The 19217-nt window shown below is 43.8% G+C and overlaps 1 protein-coding gene across 1 annotated transcript; it reads right to left on the reverse strand.

Annotated features, from left to right (window-relative positions):
- Positions 1 to 17815: 17815 nt before the first annotated feature.
- Positions 17816 to 18625, reverse strand: LOC137814818 (uncharacterized). Its single transcript, XM_068617738.1, has one exon. The coding sequence runs from the start codon at positions 18623 to 18625 to the stop codon at positions 17816 to 17818; it is 810 nt and encodes a 269-aa protein (XP_068473839.1).
- Between the last annotated feature and the right edge of the window lie 592 nt (positions 18626 to 19217).

Here is a 19217-nt window from a genome sequence, read left to right on the forward strand (position 1 = left end):
TTGGTATTTAAGCATGTCCGTTGGTGACCCACCTCTCTTTCCTGGGAACTTACCTGGTGTACTAGTTCACGATCTACAACATGCAAAAAAGATCAACTTTGACAAATTTTGCAGAACTCGTGTGTCGAGAATGACAAATTATTATGCCCTACCGTAGCTCGACGGTAAAGGGCAGTACAACATCAAATTTTTACACCATGCAGGGTCATATAAGTGTTGGACGACAAAGCCTGTTGATGAAAAGTCAAGCCATCAGGACAACTCCTCTAACAGGTACATTACGACTCATGTGCACTGACCCTTGGCTCAGAGACAATCTGGACATGGGTACCCTTGATCGCAACTCGCCACCGTTGTGGTTCGAGCCTTTGAACAGGTCCGTAGCGACTCTCAAGTCGCCGCTCGCCACCGTTTTGGTTTGCCCCTTTGTCTTTGCAGGTGAGAGGTTTCTTGATCAAGGAAATACGATTCTCAGACGGAGATAGAAGGGCTAAAGTCTACCGCTGGAGTTAACCAACGAGAAGAGGCCTTAGCCAGTCGAGGAGTGGCTTGAGAAGAAGATCAACGACAAGACGTTTAAGCTGGGGAAAACTTTAGACGGCGAGACACAAGACCAGATCGCTAAGAAAGAAGACCTTCCTCGCCGTAAGCGAGTGTAGGCGAGAAGAGTTTAAAGAAGACCTTCCTCGCCTAAGCGAGTATAGGCGGGAAGAGTTTAAAGAAGACCTTCCTCGCCATAAGCGAGTGTAGGCGAGAAGAGTTTAAAAAGACCTTCCTCACCGCGAGCGGGTGTAGGCGAGAAGAGATTAAGATACATTTGCCTTAGTTTTTCCCTTCCATGTAAAATCAAAGATCAAAGAAGAAAACCAAGACAAGGCGTCGCCGAGATAGCGATGCCAAGAACAGGTATCACTAGAACAAAGTATCGCCAGAAGTAGGCGTTGCAGCCAGATAATCAATCAGATAACAGGTATGTTCATCATAAGTAAAAATCCAATTTATCGAAGTTTCCCAGTTATTGAGTTTGCATGATTGTCATTTTAAGTTTTCGAAGAAAAGACTTTGTCGTCCTTGTATAATTTAGGGCAGATTTAGATCGCATGCATTCAGTCCAAAGTTTTAAGACCTCATCGCCACCTCGCGATCGGAGGCAAAAGTATAAAGTTTTAAGTCCTCATCGCCACTCGGCGATCGGAGGCACTAGTATAAAGTTTTTTAAGTCCTCATCGCCGCTTGGCGATCGGAGGCAAAGGTTAAGTTTTTTAAGTCCTCATCGCCACTCGGCGATCGGAGGCACTAGTATAAAGTTTTTTAAGTCCTCATCGCCGCTTGGCGATCGGAGGCAAAGATCAAGTTTTAAGTCCTCATCGCCACTCGGCGATTGGAGGCACCAAATTAAGTTTTTAAGTCCTCATCGCCACCTAGCGATCGGAGGCACAAGTATAAAGTTTTTAAGTCCTCATCGCCACTCGGCGATCGGAGGCACTAGTATAAAGTTTTTTAAGTCCTCATCGCCGCTTGGCGATCGGAGGCAAAGATCAAGTTTTAAGTCCTCATCGCCACTCGGCGATTGGAGGCACAAATTAAGTTTTTAAGTCCTCATCGCCACCTAGCGATCGGAGGCACAAGTATAAAGTTTTTAAGTCCTTGTCGCCACCTGGCAATCGGAGGTGAAAGTTAAGTTTTAAGTCCTACTCGCCTAGAACGAGTATAGGCGAGAACAGAATAAAAAGTCCTACTCGCCTAGAGCGAGTATAGGCGAGAACAGATCAGAAGTCCTACTCGCCTAGAACGAGTTTAGGCGAGAACAGATTAAGAAGTCCTACTCGCCAAGAACGAGTATAGGCGAGTGTTCAGAGCAAGATGACAGGTATGTCCAGTATGAGTTAAAATCCGGGCGCCTAGTCCTTGAGCAGGGGTTAAGGGATTCCTTCGGGACGCCCCCTCCTCAAGTATGAATAGCTAGCCCCGGTACCAGATAACAGTTCAAACCCGGGCGCCTAGTCCTTGAGCAGGGGTTAAGGGATTCCTTCGGGACGCCCCCTCCTCAAGTATGAATAGCTAGCCCCGGTACCAGATACCAGTTAAAATCCGGACGCCTAGTCCTTGAGCAGGGGTTAAGGGATTCCTTTGAGACGCCCCCTCCTCAAGTATGAATAGCTAGCCCCGGTACCAGATAACAGTTCAAACCCGGGCGCCTAGTCCTTGAGCAGGGGTTAAGGGATTCCTTCGGGACGCCCCTTCCTCAAGTATGAATAGCTAGCCCCGGTACCAGTTAAAATCCGGACGCCTAGTCCTTGAGCAGGGGTTAAGGGATTCCTTCGGGACGCCCCCTCCTCAAGTATGAATAGCTAGCCCCGGTACCAGTTAAAATCCGGACGCCTAGTCCTTGAGTAGGGGTTAAGGGATTCCTTCGGGACGCCCCCTCCTCAAGTATGAATAGCTAGCCCCGGTACCAGTTAAAATCCGGACGCCTAGTCCTTGAGCAGGGGTTAAGGGATTCCTTCGGGACGCCCCCTCCTCAAGTATGAATAGCTAGCCCCGGTACCAGATAATAGATAAAACCCGGGCGCCTAGTCCTTGAGCAGGGGTTGAGGGATTCCTTCGGGACGCCTCCTCCTCAAGTATGAATAGCTAGCCCCGGTACTAGATGAGACTAAAAGTCCTCAGTGCATCCAGGGAAAAGGTAGCCCCTGGGCAATGTTGAGGCACCAGAGAAAGTCCTCCTCACCCTCGAGTGAGTTCAGGCAAGATGAGATTAAAAGTCCTCAGTGCATCTAGGGAAAAGGTAGCCCCTGCGCAAGTTGGGGCACCAGATAAAGTCCTTCTCACCGTCGAGCGAGTTCAGGCAAGATAAATTCCTTCTCGCCGTCGAGCGAGTTCAGGCAAGATAAAGTCCTTCTCGCCGTCGAGCGAGTTCAGGCCAGATAAAGTCCTCCTCACCCTTGAGTGAGTTCAGGCAAGAACAGGATACAAGACCTCTTTGCTTAAGCAAATTGAGGCAAGTTCGAAAGTCCTCAGTGCAGAATCAGGCCAACAAAGTTTTAGGCGACGACCTAGATATACACATGTCACTGCTCAGTAAGTAATTTCATGTCAAATGTTATTGCTATGGACTAACCGTTTGTTCGATATAAGTTGATTTCCAGGAAATTAAGCACCAGTTTGTGCTAAGTTAATTGGGTTGAGAGAAACCAACCAAGTTATCAGGTGATCGCACAACAGATAAGTTATCAGGGTGTAAGAAGTCACAGGGTGGCTGAGGTAGGTCCGTAAAAGACACCTCACTACCCAGATCAAGTCGTTTCAGATTAAAGGCTCAGGGAAGGCAGAGGGGGGTCCGTTAAAGGCAGCTCTCCTCCCAAATTGATAGTTCAAGATATGAAGCCGCTCCCCAGAGGACGCCTTGGCAGATAAAAAGGAAAATAGCATCCAAAGAAGCCCACGGCTTCGTGATTGAAGCCCGAAAGAAGAAGTACACGGCGAGAACTAAGTTAGCAGAGTTTGAGGCGATGACATAGAAGTGCGCATGTCACTTGGCAGATCAGGCGAGCTAGATTTCAGATACTAAGACTGACCCACGCCTACTGCCCAGTAAGTGATTTTGCGTTAAATGTTATTGTTATAAACTAATAGTTTGTCTAGTTAAGTTGATCTTCACAGAGCTAAGCACCAGTTGGCGCTAAGTCGATTTCTTTAAAGCAAGAGTTAGTCAGTTATATCAGATGATTACACAACAGATAAAAGCAAAACCATGTGCACATTTATATGTATTGAAGAAGAAAATGAAACGGTGAACTTTTTAGTCTTTTTGCTGAAAACAAGTTATCAGCTCAAGACTGGGGGGTTTGTGTACCGACCAGGTCATCGGGTGTGATGACGTGGACAAGAGAAAGGTAGGTGGTCAAGAAGTCAACATAGACGCTGTATGTAGAAGCGGCGTTCTGCGGTATACATAATCGGTTATCGCCGAGATATGTCATCGCCAAGATGAGTCATCGCCCAAGAGAAGGACATCGCCTAAGCAAGACGTCGCCCAAGTAAGACATCGCCCGAAGAGTCAACCCGCGTGACAGAAGCATTTCGCAGAGAAGAGGGCCCACACGATGGAATAACCCTAAGTTGGGTGGCGGCACTGTGGGACCCTCCGCACAGAATAAACGATCAAGTCAAAGGGGCACGTGACAATGCCCACGTGCTCATTAAAGATCTCTAAGGAAGGCTGCATCCATGACATGTGATTAATTAGGGGACCCAAATAGTATGATGGCGCGAGAAATACAGTGCCCAAGTTAGAGCCCAAGTGGTCGCAAGGTTATTCATTGCACTCCAGATAAGGAAAGTCCATGGGCCAGATACTCTAAGATCCTAAGGATAGCGGCGCAAGGACCTTCTCCAAGGAACCCTAGATAATAGCAGCAACACAAAAGTAAACCCTAGTTTTCACCTATATAAAGGGCGCGAAGAGCCCTAGTAAGGTACGCTTTCACAGTTACACGGGTTTTCACCCAGTTCTCAGATAGACGCTTTCATAGTTATACAGAGCACTAAACCCTAGTTATTCTTGACGGCACACCCAGTTGTGAGCACAAGGCAATTAGGGCAACACAGTTCCAGTCATTGAGATAATCATACAGTCTCTAGTCACTTTGGTGTTTCTCGCTAGCTGACTTGATCGTCAGAGTGCAAACGGCCGCGAGGGTGCCCCTTTGTTCTTCTTTTTCAGGTACTCGTAGACAAGGCAGAACGAAGGTGCTCTAGCTCGTGGGGACAAGCCACTCATAAAGACGACCCAGGTCAACCGGCCGGAACATATATTAATATTTGTTCTTTTCGGTTGACCTGAATTGGGTTTGATTGTGGATTCTGGATCAACTTTTCTTTTTTGTTGTTACTACTTTGAGATGCTTGAAATCCACAGTCAGGGGAGCTCCACCTGTTGACAAGACTCTGACGATCAAGTTAGTGAGAACATATAACTATGAGTATAGTGAGTAGTGTATGGAATGACATTTACTTTTGTTCAGGGTCTTGAGGCTTTTTTATAGTACTTGTAGATCCTCTCTTTAGGAGTTAATAGCCATAAATATATTTTGTTAATATATCCCCTTTATTTTATGGATGTTGCAAGAGCATTATCTCTGACTGTTTATTTTCATTGCATTTAGAGTAAATATTTGTGTCTAACTGATTCAGTTATTTATTCAGTTGTTTTAAAATATTTTGTTAGCCATTGAGGCCGACTTCTTAACAAATCATTGGGCCTATTATTGTTTTGGGTTGAGTTAAGTATTTACCATTTTACCCCAGTCGGGCCATAACAATGTACTTAAGTGCTCGGATCGAGCCCCGAGCACGTCCGACCAATACACAGCCCCCCAGCCTCGAGCCGAGAAAGGCAAGGCAAAAGTGTTTAATTTGTTCGAAAAGGTGTTAAGTCAGAGGATGGTTGGCTTGTAGTTTTCGAGGCATCACTTGGTGGGACAGTTTTGCGATGGCTTTAATGATGTGTATATGTGTCCTATGATAAACGATTAAGAAATGGTGTCATTTCAAGCTCTTTTTTCAGATTCTTAAAAAACCCTGGAAAACCTTACTTTTTCCTTACTGTTCCTTTTTTCACTAAGACTCGGAGAAAAAAGAAAGAAAAACCTTTCCCCCTACGACGTTATGCCTCTCCTCGAACCACCGTGAACCAGGTACACTCTTTCGTTCCTACTTTTTAAATAGTAGCACTTATATTTTGGCTTTTTTGTATCATTCTACCTTACGTACTGTTTGGTTTGCCTCGTTTTGGTGCCTATGCTGAACTGTTCCTTTGGTATTTTGTATTTTTGCTTTGTTTTAGCCATTTTAGAGATGGGTTATGGCTCTCCTTACCCTTGGGTCCAAAAGGAATTGCTTAAGGAAACCTCTGTTTATAGCACTCATTTAAAAATTAGAGAGTTGAGGGAACCGGGGGTCTAAATTGTTGAATATGGGAGCTTTGATGTTTCAAATCCACATGGAGCTTGAAGCTGTGCTGCTTTTGGTTTGGGTTTAGATTAGATTGTTTAGAATCTTTGTTAAGATCAGTTCTTAATCCTTGCACAAAGCTTGACCAATCAGTTTTAAAGAAACAAAGTGTTTTTCCAAGCAAAGGGAAAACAACCAGTTGAATCATCGAGATAATTGATTGTTTGTCACTTAGCTGGCTTAAAGGTTTTGAAAATGCTTTTTAAATTGGTTAAGAAACTGCCTGACCCATTCAATCGGTTAAATTGTGGTTTCAAAAGGTTAAATGTATGTTTCCATAACAGTGTTTTTGAAAACCTGTTTTAGCTGATTAAAACTGCCTTAAACGACTAGATTTCAAGTGCTATAAATATAACCCTTCTTTCAAAGCAAAATACACAACAAATACAACAAGTTTTGATACAGATTTGAAATCAAAGAGAGAGATTAGTTTTTGAAAGTTTTTCAAAGTTGCAAGATTGTTGTTCAAGCTTTGCTCTAGTAACAAGATCTGATCATAGGGCTTCCTGTTTTGTGCAATTTCAGGTGTTTTCTATCCCTGTCTAGATTCTTGTAATAGTACTTCCTTTATCTATAATTATGTTTGAAATGTTGTAAAGACAGAGACTGTTTTGTCTTGAGGTGTGTGGTGTTGCAAAGAGGGTGAGTGAAACTCAGAGGTTGTTCTGAGAATTGGATGTAGTTGAAGAGTGAGTGAACCAGTATAACTCCTGCTATGTGAATTTCTCTATCTCTAACTCCTTATAATTGTTTGTGATAATTCTATTTTCGTTGTTGGTATAAACAACCAATTAAAACGCAATTTCAATCGGCTGAATTTCTGAAAACAGCTTTTGTATCATTGATTGATTGCTTTCCTTAATTGCTTATCTGTGATTGTTTGATAAATATTCATTCTTAATCAAGTTTTTGCGAAAACAATTTAACCCCCCCCCCCCCCCCCCCCCCCCGCGCTTGTTTAAGCCATCAGAGAGGTCAAAGCGATATGTTGTGATAAGTCGTCGGACCCCGATGGGCCTTTTTGTTTCTTCTATACCACCTTTTTTACCAAAGTCCAGTTGCGTCTCCCTCTCTCAATTTTGGAAAAAGTGTTATTGAACGAGCTTAACGTGGCTTCTGCCCAGCTAGATCCGAATAGCTAGGCATTTATCCGAGGTTTTAACATTTTGTGTTCCCAGCTCGGTATTTCGCCAACTGTAGAAGTATTCTTTTATTTTTATTTTTTTGAGTTCAGATAATTTGGTTGACAGCTATGAGCCTCCTTGAATGGTGTTCCCAGGAGAGGTCTGCTTACCCTTTTCCAATCATCTTACAAAAATTTTAAGGCTAATTTATTAAAGCTCGTGCCTCAGTTGGAGACCCATATTTGCTACATGGCTTTCCCTTGTATTGGTCGACCAACCCTCGTTACTAGAGTGATCGACATCTTGAAGATTTGTCCCCAAGGGAGTGGGGTATCAGTGAATTCCTGGAGAACCTCAAGGTTATCTTTGAAATGTCAACGCTTTTGACGAAAGAATACTTTTCGGGTTCTCTCAAGGCCTATATTGGTATACACTCTTTCTAGCCTAAACTTTTAAAAGATGTTTAGATTTGTGAATTCTGAAATTAGCTTCTTATTTGTTTTGCAGAGAACATGTTTTCTTCGCTCAGCAAGACTGGGCTGGTTGCGCAGATGAGAGTGGCTAAGGATACCTTTCAAAGAAGGTTTCCCCAACTGGTGTCGTTCATGTTCAATCCGAACAAGATGAACACACTACTTCCAAGTTGGTTTTCAATAGAAGGAGACTAAAAGCAACAATCCCTTCCGGACACTAATACTCGGACGGTCGAGCTCCTAGCCAAAATGCTCTTACAATCCAAGAGTGTGAAGTCGTAGGAAGTTCCAAAGGGAAGAGTGATGCAAACCAAGCCAACAAGGAGATGACCAAGGATGCACACTATGAGAAGTCATCTCAACAATCAAGTGAAGACCTCACCAGAGGAAGAAATGGACACAAACCAAAGAATCTAATGTTCTTCTTGTTGGTCTTCTTCAAGAATAAAACAAGTTGTAAAAAATTTTGGCTCACTTTAGGGGTCTAAATAGCAAAGATAGGCTAGAATAAGGTCCCTTTAGCATAATAGGGGTTGTAGGTGTCATTTTAGCTTGTTCCTAGCCCTTTAAGAATGCATTTTTGTTGGATGTATTAGTGTATAAGTTCAAGAGGGGAGGGGTCAGTTGAGCTTATAAAATTTTCGCAAGCACAAACTGGTTTACAGAAAAAGAACAAATTGGTTTTTCAAAGAACAGATTTATTTGTCAACACACTTTACCAAAACCAGAATTGGATCAGATTAGCACTAAGATCAAACATAAATATTTTCTAAAACAAAGTGAGTTATCTTTACAGCAGCAATAAGAGCAAGATTTACACCAAAAGATCAACACAAGTTCTTTTTATCCAATTCTTTAAAGAATATAAATCTTTAACAAGGTTATTATAAAGAAATTGTTTGTTCTTAAACCAGTCAACACTCATATACAAAAAACTTATTTGTGATTAAAAGATTTCCCAGTTCAAAGAAGAACAATATGATCAAGCCCAGAAAATAACATATTCAATTTTAAATGAACAGATTGATTTCGTGACAGATTATCCAATTAAGCAGAAAAGAGTACAGAGATGTGAACAATGATGCAAGCACAACTTATACTAGTTCACTCATAATGAGCTACATTCAGTTTCACCTCACACCAAGGTGAAATTCACTAAAATCAGTTCAATTCAAATACAACACCTTGCAGTTCTTGAACCCTACAAGAACAAGGCACACAAAACTGAAAAACCCTATTTCAAGACTACTTGCACTTCAAGAAACCCTATCAAAAAGTGACTTACACAAACACCTTTACACAAGAATGAATTAAGGAAGGATAACACCTGAAAGAAGATGCAAGAAACTGAAAAACAGTAGTCCAAATTGCAGCACAACAACACCAACACCTTCACCAAGATCAAGGCACCCAAAGAACAATCACTCTTGATGTTCTTTTTAAAACCTTTCAAAAACTCATTCAAATCCTTCTCACTCACTGAAAACATTTGATCTCTGTTTAAAAACATGATTGCACAACACCCTTTCATGTGAGAAATGCCTTACTTTATATCAAAATCAGTTTCTAACAACTTTTAAAAAAATAGTTAAAAAGTTGTTATAAAAAGAACAGGTTAAATCAAAACTAAACAAATTGTTTTTCTGAAAATACTTCCAACACATCTTAACAAAAAAAAAACGGTCTGCAACAAACTGTTTGGTGCCCTAACAAAATTTTGAAAACATTTGAATAGTTCAGAAATAAATCTATTGTTTTACAAGTCAACAAATTTATTTTTGTGCAGTAACCTGATTTTGAGAAAAGTTAAAGTAGTTTTTAGGAAAACATTGAATCACTTCTTATGCTTGATCTTACCACCTTGATTAGGCATATAGGGTAGGTTACGAAGCAAAAGGCTACCTTAAACTCAATCTAACCTATATACAAAATTACCTAATTACACATTACAACCTTCAAAACAAACTTGTTATTTTCTACATCAAACACACACTAAGACTTGGCAGAGAAGAAGATTCACCCATCTTCAACAATTTTCCCCTGTTTGATGGAGACAAATCCCCATTGCTTTGCATAGCTTATAAGGGATTTCATGGTCAATACCTGTACTGCACTGGTTTCCAGAATATACATAGAATACCTTTTTAAAAGTGAAACAGAACATAACAGATTGGAGAAGTGTTGTACCTCCCTGTAGCTTAATACCTGAACTAGATCAGCAACTTATATGAGTTATTCCTCAACTAACAACAACCTCTATAAGCTATTTTTCTCCCCCTTTGGATTCATCAAACAGAATGGGAGCATGGAATAAAAAGAAATACATAGTAGCCATACATGACAATTCAAAATAAAACACCATAAAATGTTATTACAATCCAGAAATCTAAACACAACCAGTGCAGAAAATTAAAAAGCAAATAGTTCAATATGGAGACATAAAAGTAAAAGATTTGAAAAAGGATCACTTGTGCTTGTAGTAAAGTTCAGTTAGTTGCTCCTGGACTCCTTCAAAGGGTCGTGATAATATGATGCATGGTCGCGTCCAGACTTAGATTTCGGATGTTCAAGGTCACCTTACTGAGCCTCTCCATGGACAGCCTAAAAGATTCTGCTTTCTCTTGTCGAATGTTGACCAGGGGCACTGGATGTGAGGTGGTGCGGTCGGCTGGTGGAAAACTGTATCCCGAACTTGGACATTAGCGTCCCGAAGCAGTCAATGGAGTACGAGGGGAGTCTTGTAAACCAGTTCAAAGCTCCTCCCTTCAGTGAGGTTGGGAACACTCAGCACAGAACCGTGTTGTCCGAGGTTACAAACTCATGTGAGAAGTGTATACGTCCATGTGCTCGTCAGGATTAGTTGTCTCGTCGTAACGATCTATGTTCAGGCCCTTCCACATGAGTGGTAGCTACGCTCCCATCACATAGTCAGTGAATGGGTGTCTTCGGGATAAATCCAGAGTGTTGGATGTGGGAAACGACTATTGAGGTATTACTTGTCCTCAGCTTCTTGGGTATGAGTGGGTTTCGACTCTTCGGCAGTCTTAGTGCCAACAAGGTTGTAGGGGACTTCCCCACGAGGTTGCTTGGTCCGCCAAATGGACCTTCGAGGTTAGATTCCTCTTCATTTCTTCATTTTCCTTTTGGAGAGCTAGAATCTCCTCCTCATTCTTCTTCTTCTTCTCAGCCATCTCCCTCTGCAGAGACATCAACAACACCATCTGCTCAGCTTCTGACATCCTCTTGTTCACCATGCTTCTAGTCGACACCATCTACTTCCTTCTTCCTTCAAATTATCTCAGCCCCACGGTGGGCACCAATTGTTCTGGATTAGGATTGGAACCAAAAGAATGATTGCCCTCCTTCTCGATCGGTCGGTCTGTCTCTCCTTCCTTCTTCTCAAAACAATCTATGTGCTCTTCTCTCACTCTTCCACTTCTCGTTTTTGTAAACTCCAAATTCGAAAGGTACCTGCAAAAGACATTCTGATGCTCAAATGAGTTAGAATGAGTATGGAGTGTTGAACAAATGATGATTGTCTAGTATTTAAATGTTTTTACATATAGATAAATATATGATGAAGACTGTAGTTATATATGCATAGTTTTTGTTTATGGAATGAATCTGTATGGTCCAATCAAATGGGGCACCAGAACTGAATTAATTTGAGTGGACCTTTGTGGTGGTGTTAAAGGTCACTTTCTAAAGGCAAAGTAGTTTCTATCTTACCAATGGAGAAAATGACTTATCATCGATATATAAATATATATTATTTGGTAATCAATAGTAACATTTAATATCATTTTTTTAGATGACTTTACATTGAGATGCTGAAATGAGATCTAAGTATAGGATTTGCACTTTCATTCTCCACTAGTAATTTTAGTTCTTTAAATTCAATCTTTAGAAATTAAAATTAGTTTTTCTTTTCAATTTTAAGAAATTAAAATAGCTTTTGCGAAATGTTAGGAAATCAAAGATATAATTATTTCAATTTTTAAACACTAAAAACGCAATTAAACCGATAAAATATCAATTCATCAGTATTTGTATGAAAAAATTTCAAATTGTGTGTTAATTTAGGTTCCTGTTGAAACCTAGTGGGAGATTCATTTTCAAATAGGTTAGAGGCAACCCAAATATAGTGCACTTAATTTTATTTTTATAAAAACACTGCTTCAATGATTGGAATGGTCAAGTTGATACTGTTTGAATGATGTATGTATAAAAAAAATTATACCAAAAGTTAAATATTTCCACTTACATCACCACTTTTGGTATTTAGATGCTAAATAATATTATTTATATATAAAAATTGTAATGTGTTTGGAGTACCATGAACAAACATTATCATATTTGGTGTGCTAACTTCTATTATAAATTTTACACCTAAAGATTAATATAAGAGTTATAAAGTATATATAGTGCATTGTGGACAGTTATAAAAAATTCACCTGCTATTTATCATTCATTAATTTTCCTTAATTTAGTAATTCTAGAAAAATTCTTGAAATAACTTGATTTATTTTCCATTATCATGCTTTTTTTTTCTCTTAATTTAGTGTTAACGAATATTATTCTTGAAATAACTCGACTTATTTTTTTTATCAGAGTAAGAAAATTAAATATAAATGCAACAATCGTATATTAATGGACGTGGCTGTAAACAGTTTTAGTCGTTAATAAAAAAATTACTAGTCAAATCCATAAACAACATTTTTTTTTTAAGTTGTGATAATTTACTAATTAAAATGATATTTTTATTTTAGTTAATGTATTTATTAAATAAGATATACTTAATTGAATTTAATAAAGTTAATGATAATTTATTAAAATCATATCTTTAAATAATTTTTTTTTTGTCATTGTAAGGTTTACTAGTCTTTCATATTTGTCAATTATTGTTCCGGTCGGTTGACCTGGAGCGCTTTCGTGCGCCTATGTCACTCTCACATTCAAAATCCCTGCGTTTACATGTGTCCCTCCTGTGATGAATGCCTGAAAACACAAAGACAAAGGACGCCCTAGAGGTCGTTTGCACTCCGACGCTCAAGTCAGTATTAGGGCTAGGAAACACCAAAACTGTATAACTGTCACTGTGTGTGTTAAGCGGCGCAAATGAATAGCGTACCTTGCTAAGTTTGTTACCTTCCTTTTTATAGACTGAAACTAGGGTTTCCTTTTTACCCAAAATGGGCTTTTTTGATGGGACGGACCCAAAATTGTTGTTACCTTACTCTTAGGATAACCTAGCGAGTGAGTTCCCTAACTGGAGTGCAACCTCTGACGGGGTGACCACCTAGGTGTCTCCTCGTGCACCTGATCTCTGGGGTCACCCGCTTTTAGGAGTGCCATAGCTGTTCACGTGCCATGCATGCAGCTCATCCCTGGAATGCGACCTTCACAGGTCATATCTTTCCAGTGGCTCTACACTTGTGTTACGCCTAAACGCGTCATCCACTCTACACGCATGGACTCTCATGACCTAGGCTTCTCCCTTACTGATAACTGGTGTCTGGTCTGAGATCCACCTTTCGTGGCCCAGCTCTACTGCTCCGGTCTCGATGTCCGACCTCTCCACACTGTCTAGTAGCACGTCGGTACATCCTGGCGACCGATGTCTGACCACTCTTTGCCTCCTTGGCGCACGTGCTTCGTGAGATACTGGCCCACGCCGCTCGTGGGACCCTGCTTACGTGCCACCAATATTACCAATTGTCAACGACGCCCAAGGACTGGTCAGTACACAAGCCCCCCATTCTCGAGCTGTAACTCGTTCAGTGAAGAGACTAAGTCCTTGCCTTTGGTGACCTACGTGGCTCTATATGACAGGACGTGAATATTGCACCAAAGTGACGTCTTTCTGAGCCTGTCTTATCTGCGCACACATGTTTCAATAAACAGCTAGGGCTTAACGTCGCTTACGCTTCTTTGTTTCCTTTAAATGTTCGAAAACGCGCGCGCCCAATCACTGTTCCATCATTCTTTGAAACATTCTTGATTGCTTCGTCTCCTTCCTCGAGCACTCTCGCGTTTTCCCTACACACTCCAGCATCTTCATCTTGTCTAATCAAAAGGTACGAACTTTGATTGTTGATCACACTTGTTTATTAATTCTGATGCTTGATAATTGCCTGGGCTGCTTAACTTCTTGCATTTCAATCGTCCTCTGTTCCTTTTTTCTGGGTTTCCTCTGAGTTAGGGTTCAAGAAACCCATGACTCTTGAGGAGCTGATTCTTGTTATTGTACTGTTATGTTTGCGCACTCTGCCCCTGTGCATTCGCATGTTTTATCTCTATGTTTCCCAACCTCTTGTATTCTGAAATTTGCACGTAGGGATGGTTCTGAATGAGGAGAAACGGGCCAAGCTGGATGGTATCCTGACTCGCCGCCGAGGGATGTCTGGGGGTGCGGGCACCTCTAACCCCCACGCCCTTGCTTCTGCCATTGCCGCGCCCTCGCCTACTCCTTCCATTCCTGCAGTCGCGGTCCCTCTTGCCGCCGCCCAATCATCTCCCGCTCCGTTTCCTTACGAGAGTAGGGTGGTGGAAATCGAATCAGATGAGAACTCCACCGAGAGGCCAATCTCTAAGAGGCTTAGGCTTACCCGGCGGTGGCTTCCCATTCCTCTTCTACCGGTCGCTCGGCTTTTCCCGTGATCGAACGACAAGCCTTCCCTTGTTCCCTGATCTTGGTGGGACGAGTGCTCTTGTGACTCCTCTTGCCCTCGAGCTGGCTACTGTCCTACAACATGCCCTCAAAGGCTTTCAACTAGGGGTGACGGTGGACTCGGATGAGGCCGCTGCGAGGGAAAGGCTAGGCTTCAATTTTGGAGCTCTTCTCGCTCAGACCAATGCTCTCATAACTAGACCTAAAACGAGGGTGACGCTGGTAGAGGCCAAGACTAAGGAAGAAACGGCCCTACTGGCTCGTTCGTTTGCTGCCCACGAGACTGCACTGGAGCAGGAGTTGGCTTGCCTTCGCCGTTCTGAAAAGGATCTCTCTTAACAACTTCACGCCAAGTGCCGAGAGGTTGTCGATCTGGAGGCAAGAATCCTGCCCCTGCGAATTCGGGTCTTTGAGCTGGAAGAGGCTGTTGAGGCATCCAAAGCCAAGATGGCGGGGCTTGAAAAAAGGTCCATTAATCGAGAAGTGCAGCTGGGTCGGGTGGAGGCCAAGCTCCTTCAACAAGCTAAGAGGTTCTAAGAGACTGAAGCTGAGCTGACCGGGGATGTTGTTGATGCTTACGACGCGGGTTTCGAGGAAGCCCTCGCTCAGGTTGTCTGCGTGCATCCCGAGATGGACACTTCGCCTTTCGCGGTATCAAACCGTGTTGTAAACGGGCAAATCGTTCCTAGGGTCCTTCCTTAACTTGTATTTGGTTGTCAGACAAACAATTTATTATCTGCTTGTAACTTTACTTTCTCGGACGTATAACTGCTTTTATTTCCTTAAACCAAAAACCGCTTTTTAACTCGCTCAACTGCTAACTCGCGATGCTTGGCACTGCGATGCTTCTTCTAGCGTTCTTTGATATGTTGCCCACTCTGTAAGTTGGAGGTTTAACTGTGAACTAGGTCGTTCCTCCTTGGTGCTCTTACTCGAAAGGGGATGTGTTCTCTATGAACCTACCTCTCCACTCACGAGGCCTCTAACGCAAGGGAAACAAACCCTCAACTGACCACGGCTTCGCTAAAGGGCGAGGAGGATTTATCTGGTGAATTATTTCGTTCAACCTTGGCGCTTTCACTCGAGAGGGGAGGTGTTCTCTCGCGAACCTACCTCTCCGCTCACAAGACTTCTAACGCAAGGAAACAAGTCCTTAACTGACCTCGACTTCGCTCAAGGGCGAGGAGGATTTATCTGGCAAACTATTTCGTTCAACCTTTGGCGCTTTCACTCGAGAAGGAAGGTGTTCTCTCACGAACCTACCTCTCCGCTCACAAGACTTCTAACGCAAGGAAAACAAGTCCTTAACTGACCTCGGCTTCACTCAAGGGCGAGGAGGATTTAACTGGCGAACTATTTCGTTCAACCTTGGCGCTTTCACTCGGGAGGGGAGGTGTTCTCTCACGAACCTACCTCTCCGCTCACAAGACTTCTAGCACAAGGAAAACAAGTCCTTAACTGACCTCGGCTTCGCTCAAGGGCGAGGAGGATTTAACTGGCGAACTATTTCGTTCAACCTTGGCGCTTTCACTCGAGAGGGGAGGTGTTCTCTCACGAACCTACCTCTCCGTGCACAATACTTCTAGATTAAGGAAAACAAGTCCTTAACTGAATTGTGCATAACTCGAGAAAATATTTCAATCGAATTTATTTCGTGACCTCGTTAAAAAACCCTTATTAGGGAAAAAGAGTGTCGCCTAGTACCATGTACAACGTTACTGCTTAACTGAAATAAAACCTGAAGCGGACCGTATTCCATGTGCGAGGAATCAGGCCTCGTTTCAGTGTCTCTAGTCTGCATGCTTTGTTCCCAAGGACCTCCGTTACTATGAAAGAACCAGTCCATACGGGGGAGAGGCTGCCTTCTCCGCTACCTGGCGTCTTTCCTCAGGTCCTTGGCGTGCTCTGCCCACTATGTGTATGAGTTTTTGAAACTGGTCCTGTTTCTGCACAAGGACTGAACTGATCGCCCGATCGATCACCACTAGATACAAACTAAATGACGTGCTTGGCTGTGGTTTGCACAGGACTGGAGGGCTGGCTAAGTGCTCCTTTAGTCTGATGAACGCCTCTTTACACTTTTGGTGAGGGAGGTCGCCCCCTCCTCCAACTGGTGCAAATCCAGACAAGACAGACATGTGTCTCGCCAGTGAGCGGCTTTCTGAGTTTGTCTTTATACCACGCTCAGTGAGCAAGGAACCCAGAAACTTTCGTGGTTCTATTCCGAACACGCCCTCCTCGGGGTCCGGTTTCAGCTTGTACTCAGCTATCTTTACGAATAGACCTTCTAAGTCAATTTGGTGTTGTTTCTTCGCCCTCTGGTGGACAGGTCGTACCTTGGCATTCAGATCCTGTGTCGTTTGATCGGGGGCGTCGCTGGGCTTGGAGACCTCTCCTCCAATCTCTCTTTCCCCTAGGTTGCCAAACAGATCAGATCTGATCTCCCGGGTTATCTTCCCGCGGGCAATTTCTGCTACGGTTAAGGCGGGTTTGGCGCGACTGACCTCGGCCAGGGGGACCTCCTTTGTGTACGGTGGTCTAGTAGTGACCATGAATACCCCTCTTTTTGTTTTGAGGTTGTTCTCGTAACACCTTTTGGCCTCCTTCTGATCTGACTTGATGGTAATCACCTTTCCTGCCAAGTCCGGTAGCTTCATCTTTATGTGCCTTGTCGACAACATCGCCCCTAACCTATTCAGCGTAGGTATACCCAACAGCATGTTATAAGCAGATGAGGCATTGACGGCAAGATACTTGATGCTCTCTGTATGAGACGCGGTACCATCCGTGAAGGTGGTCCTCAGCTCTAAGTGTCCGCGCACCTCTACCTGGTCTCCCAAGAAATCGTACAGACAACCACCATAGGGCCTCAGCATGTCTGGGGATAGTTGCATTTTGTTGAAAGTCGTCCAGAACAAAATTCATCCAGAACATTATGTCTGTCGAACTTCCTTGATCTACTAGCACACGATGCACGTTTCTTCCTGCGGTTACCACTAAGATCACCACTGGGTCGTTGTCATGGGGAATAACATCCTGAAGGTCGACCTTGGTAAAGACAAGGTTGACATCGAAGGCATCGTCAGTCCTTTGCGCTTCTACCGACATCATCGCCCGTGCGTATCTCCTCCGCTGAGAAGCAGTACAACCTCCTCCCGAGAACCCTCCCACGATGGTGTGAATCTCACCATGCACGGGGACTTCGTGCCCCGGGCCACCCCCTGTCGCCGCCACGTCCTCGATCCCTTGTTTTTCTTGCAAGTAATCCCTCAGGAGACCGTTCTTCACCAACTCATCTAGCTGGTGTCCCAGTGCCAAGTAGTTGGTATGGGATGGCCGAATGCTAGGAGGAACTCATACCAGGCGTTCTTGTTGGGCCCGAGCCTCTTGTCGGTCTTGAGGGGTACCTTCAGCCTCTTCGCTACGTTTGGGATAGCGATGAGGTCCTTTAATTCTACCACGAAGTCATGCCTTGGTGGCACGTTCTCCCTCTCACGTCCCTTGGTTTGAGGCTTCCTCGGTTGATAGGGTTGCTACTTCACGGGGGTCTTCTTCTCTATCGTTGCTTCATGCACCCTTAGGGTTTGAGGGCAACCTGTCGCGCGTGGGTGCGTGGGAACCACGCACGTGCGTTTCTCGCTAACTTCCTCCTCCACCGCAATATTAGCCACCGCGCAATGCCTTATCTCGGCGAAGGTCTTAGGGTGGTTTCGGATGAGTGAATCGCTGAAGGGGCCTGGCGCAATGCCCTTCCTGAACGCGTGCACCATCATCCTTTCGTCTTTGAGGTTCAACCTCACTACCTGTGCTCCAAAGCGGTGGAGGAACTCCTTCAAAGACTCTCCTTGATATTGTCTTACGTCAAAGAGATCATAAGAGATAGACGGGGGAGCCCGATTCGCGATGTATTGTGCCCTGAACAGCTTTGTAAGTTGTGGGAACGACGTTACATGGCCATCAGGGAGGCTAATGAACCAGTCCATTGTTGTTCCCACCAGGGTGCTCATGAACAACTTGCATCTCACTGCATCGGAGCCCCCAACCAGCATCATCTGTGTATCGAAAGCCGTGAGGTTTGCCTCCGGGTCCTCTGTACCAGTGAAGGTCACCTTGGGCCCTACCAACATGGTTGGAATTACAGCATCCATGATTTCTTCCGAGAACGGCGTTGGGAACTCCCTGGGCAGCGTTGCAGGTTCTTGATCTTCCTCCTCATGCTCGCCTGCGCGATTTTGCAGATCCCTATGCAGTTCCTCATTCGAACGATGCAGTTCTTCGCTCATTGCCTGCAACGCCACCAAGTCAGCCTGGATGCGTTCTTGGTTTGCTCTCGACGCGGCCATCTCTTCCTGAAGGGCTCACATCGTCTCCATAAACTGTTGCAAGGTGAGGCCTTCACCCTCGTTTGGTGCAACAGGTCCCTGCGTCGTACTTCTCATCTCCTGGATCTTCCTAGTTCTTGCTGATGGGACAATGTTTTGTATCGTGCCCCACGTTGCGCGCCAAAATGTTTCTGCCGGTTGACCTGGAGCGCTTTTGTGTGCCTATGTCACTCTCACGTCCAAAATCCCTGCGTTTACACGTGCCCCTCCTATGATGAATGCCTGAAAACACAAAGACAAACGGCGCGTTAGAGGCCGTTTGCACTCTGACGCTCAAGTCAGTATTAGGGCTAGGAAACACCAAAACTGTATAACTGTCACTTTGTGCGTGTTAAGCGGCGCAAATGAATAACGTACCTTGCTAAGTTTGTTACCATCCTTTTTATAGACTAAAACTAGGGTTTCCTTTCTACCCAAAATGGGCTTTATTGATGGGGCGGGCCCAACACTGTTGTTACCCTACTCTTAGGATAACCTAGCGCGTGGGTTCCCTAACTGGAGTGCAACTTCTAACCGGGTGACCACCTGGGTGCCTCCTCGTGCACCTGATTTC

Source organism: Phaseolus vulgaris, chromosome 10 (genome assembly GCF_000499845.2).
Source record: "Phaseolus vulgaris cultivar G19833 chromosome 10, P. vulgaris v2.0, whole genome shotgun sequence".
NCBI classification, from domain to species: Eukaryota; Viridiplantae; Streptophyta; class Magnoliopsida; order Fabales; family Fabaceae; genus Phaseolus; species Phaseolus vulgaris.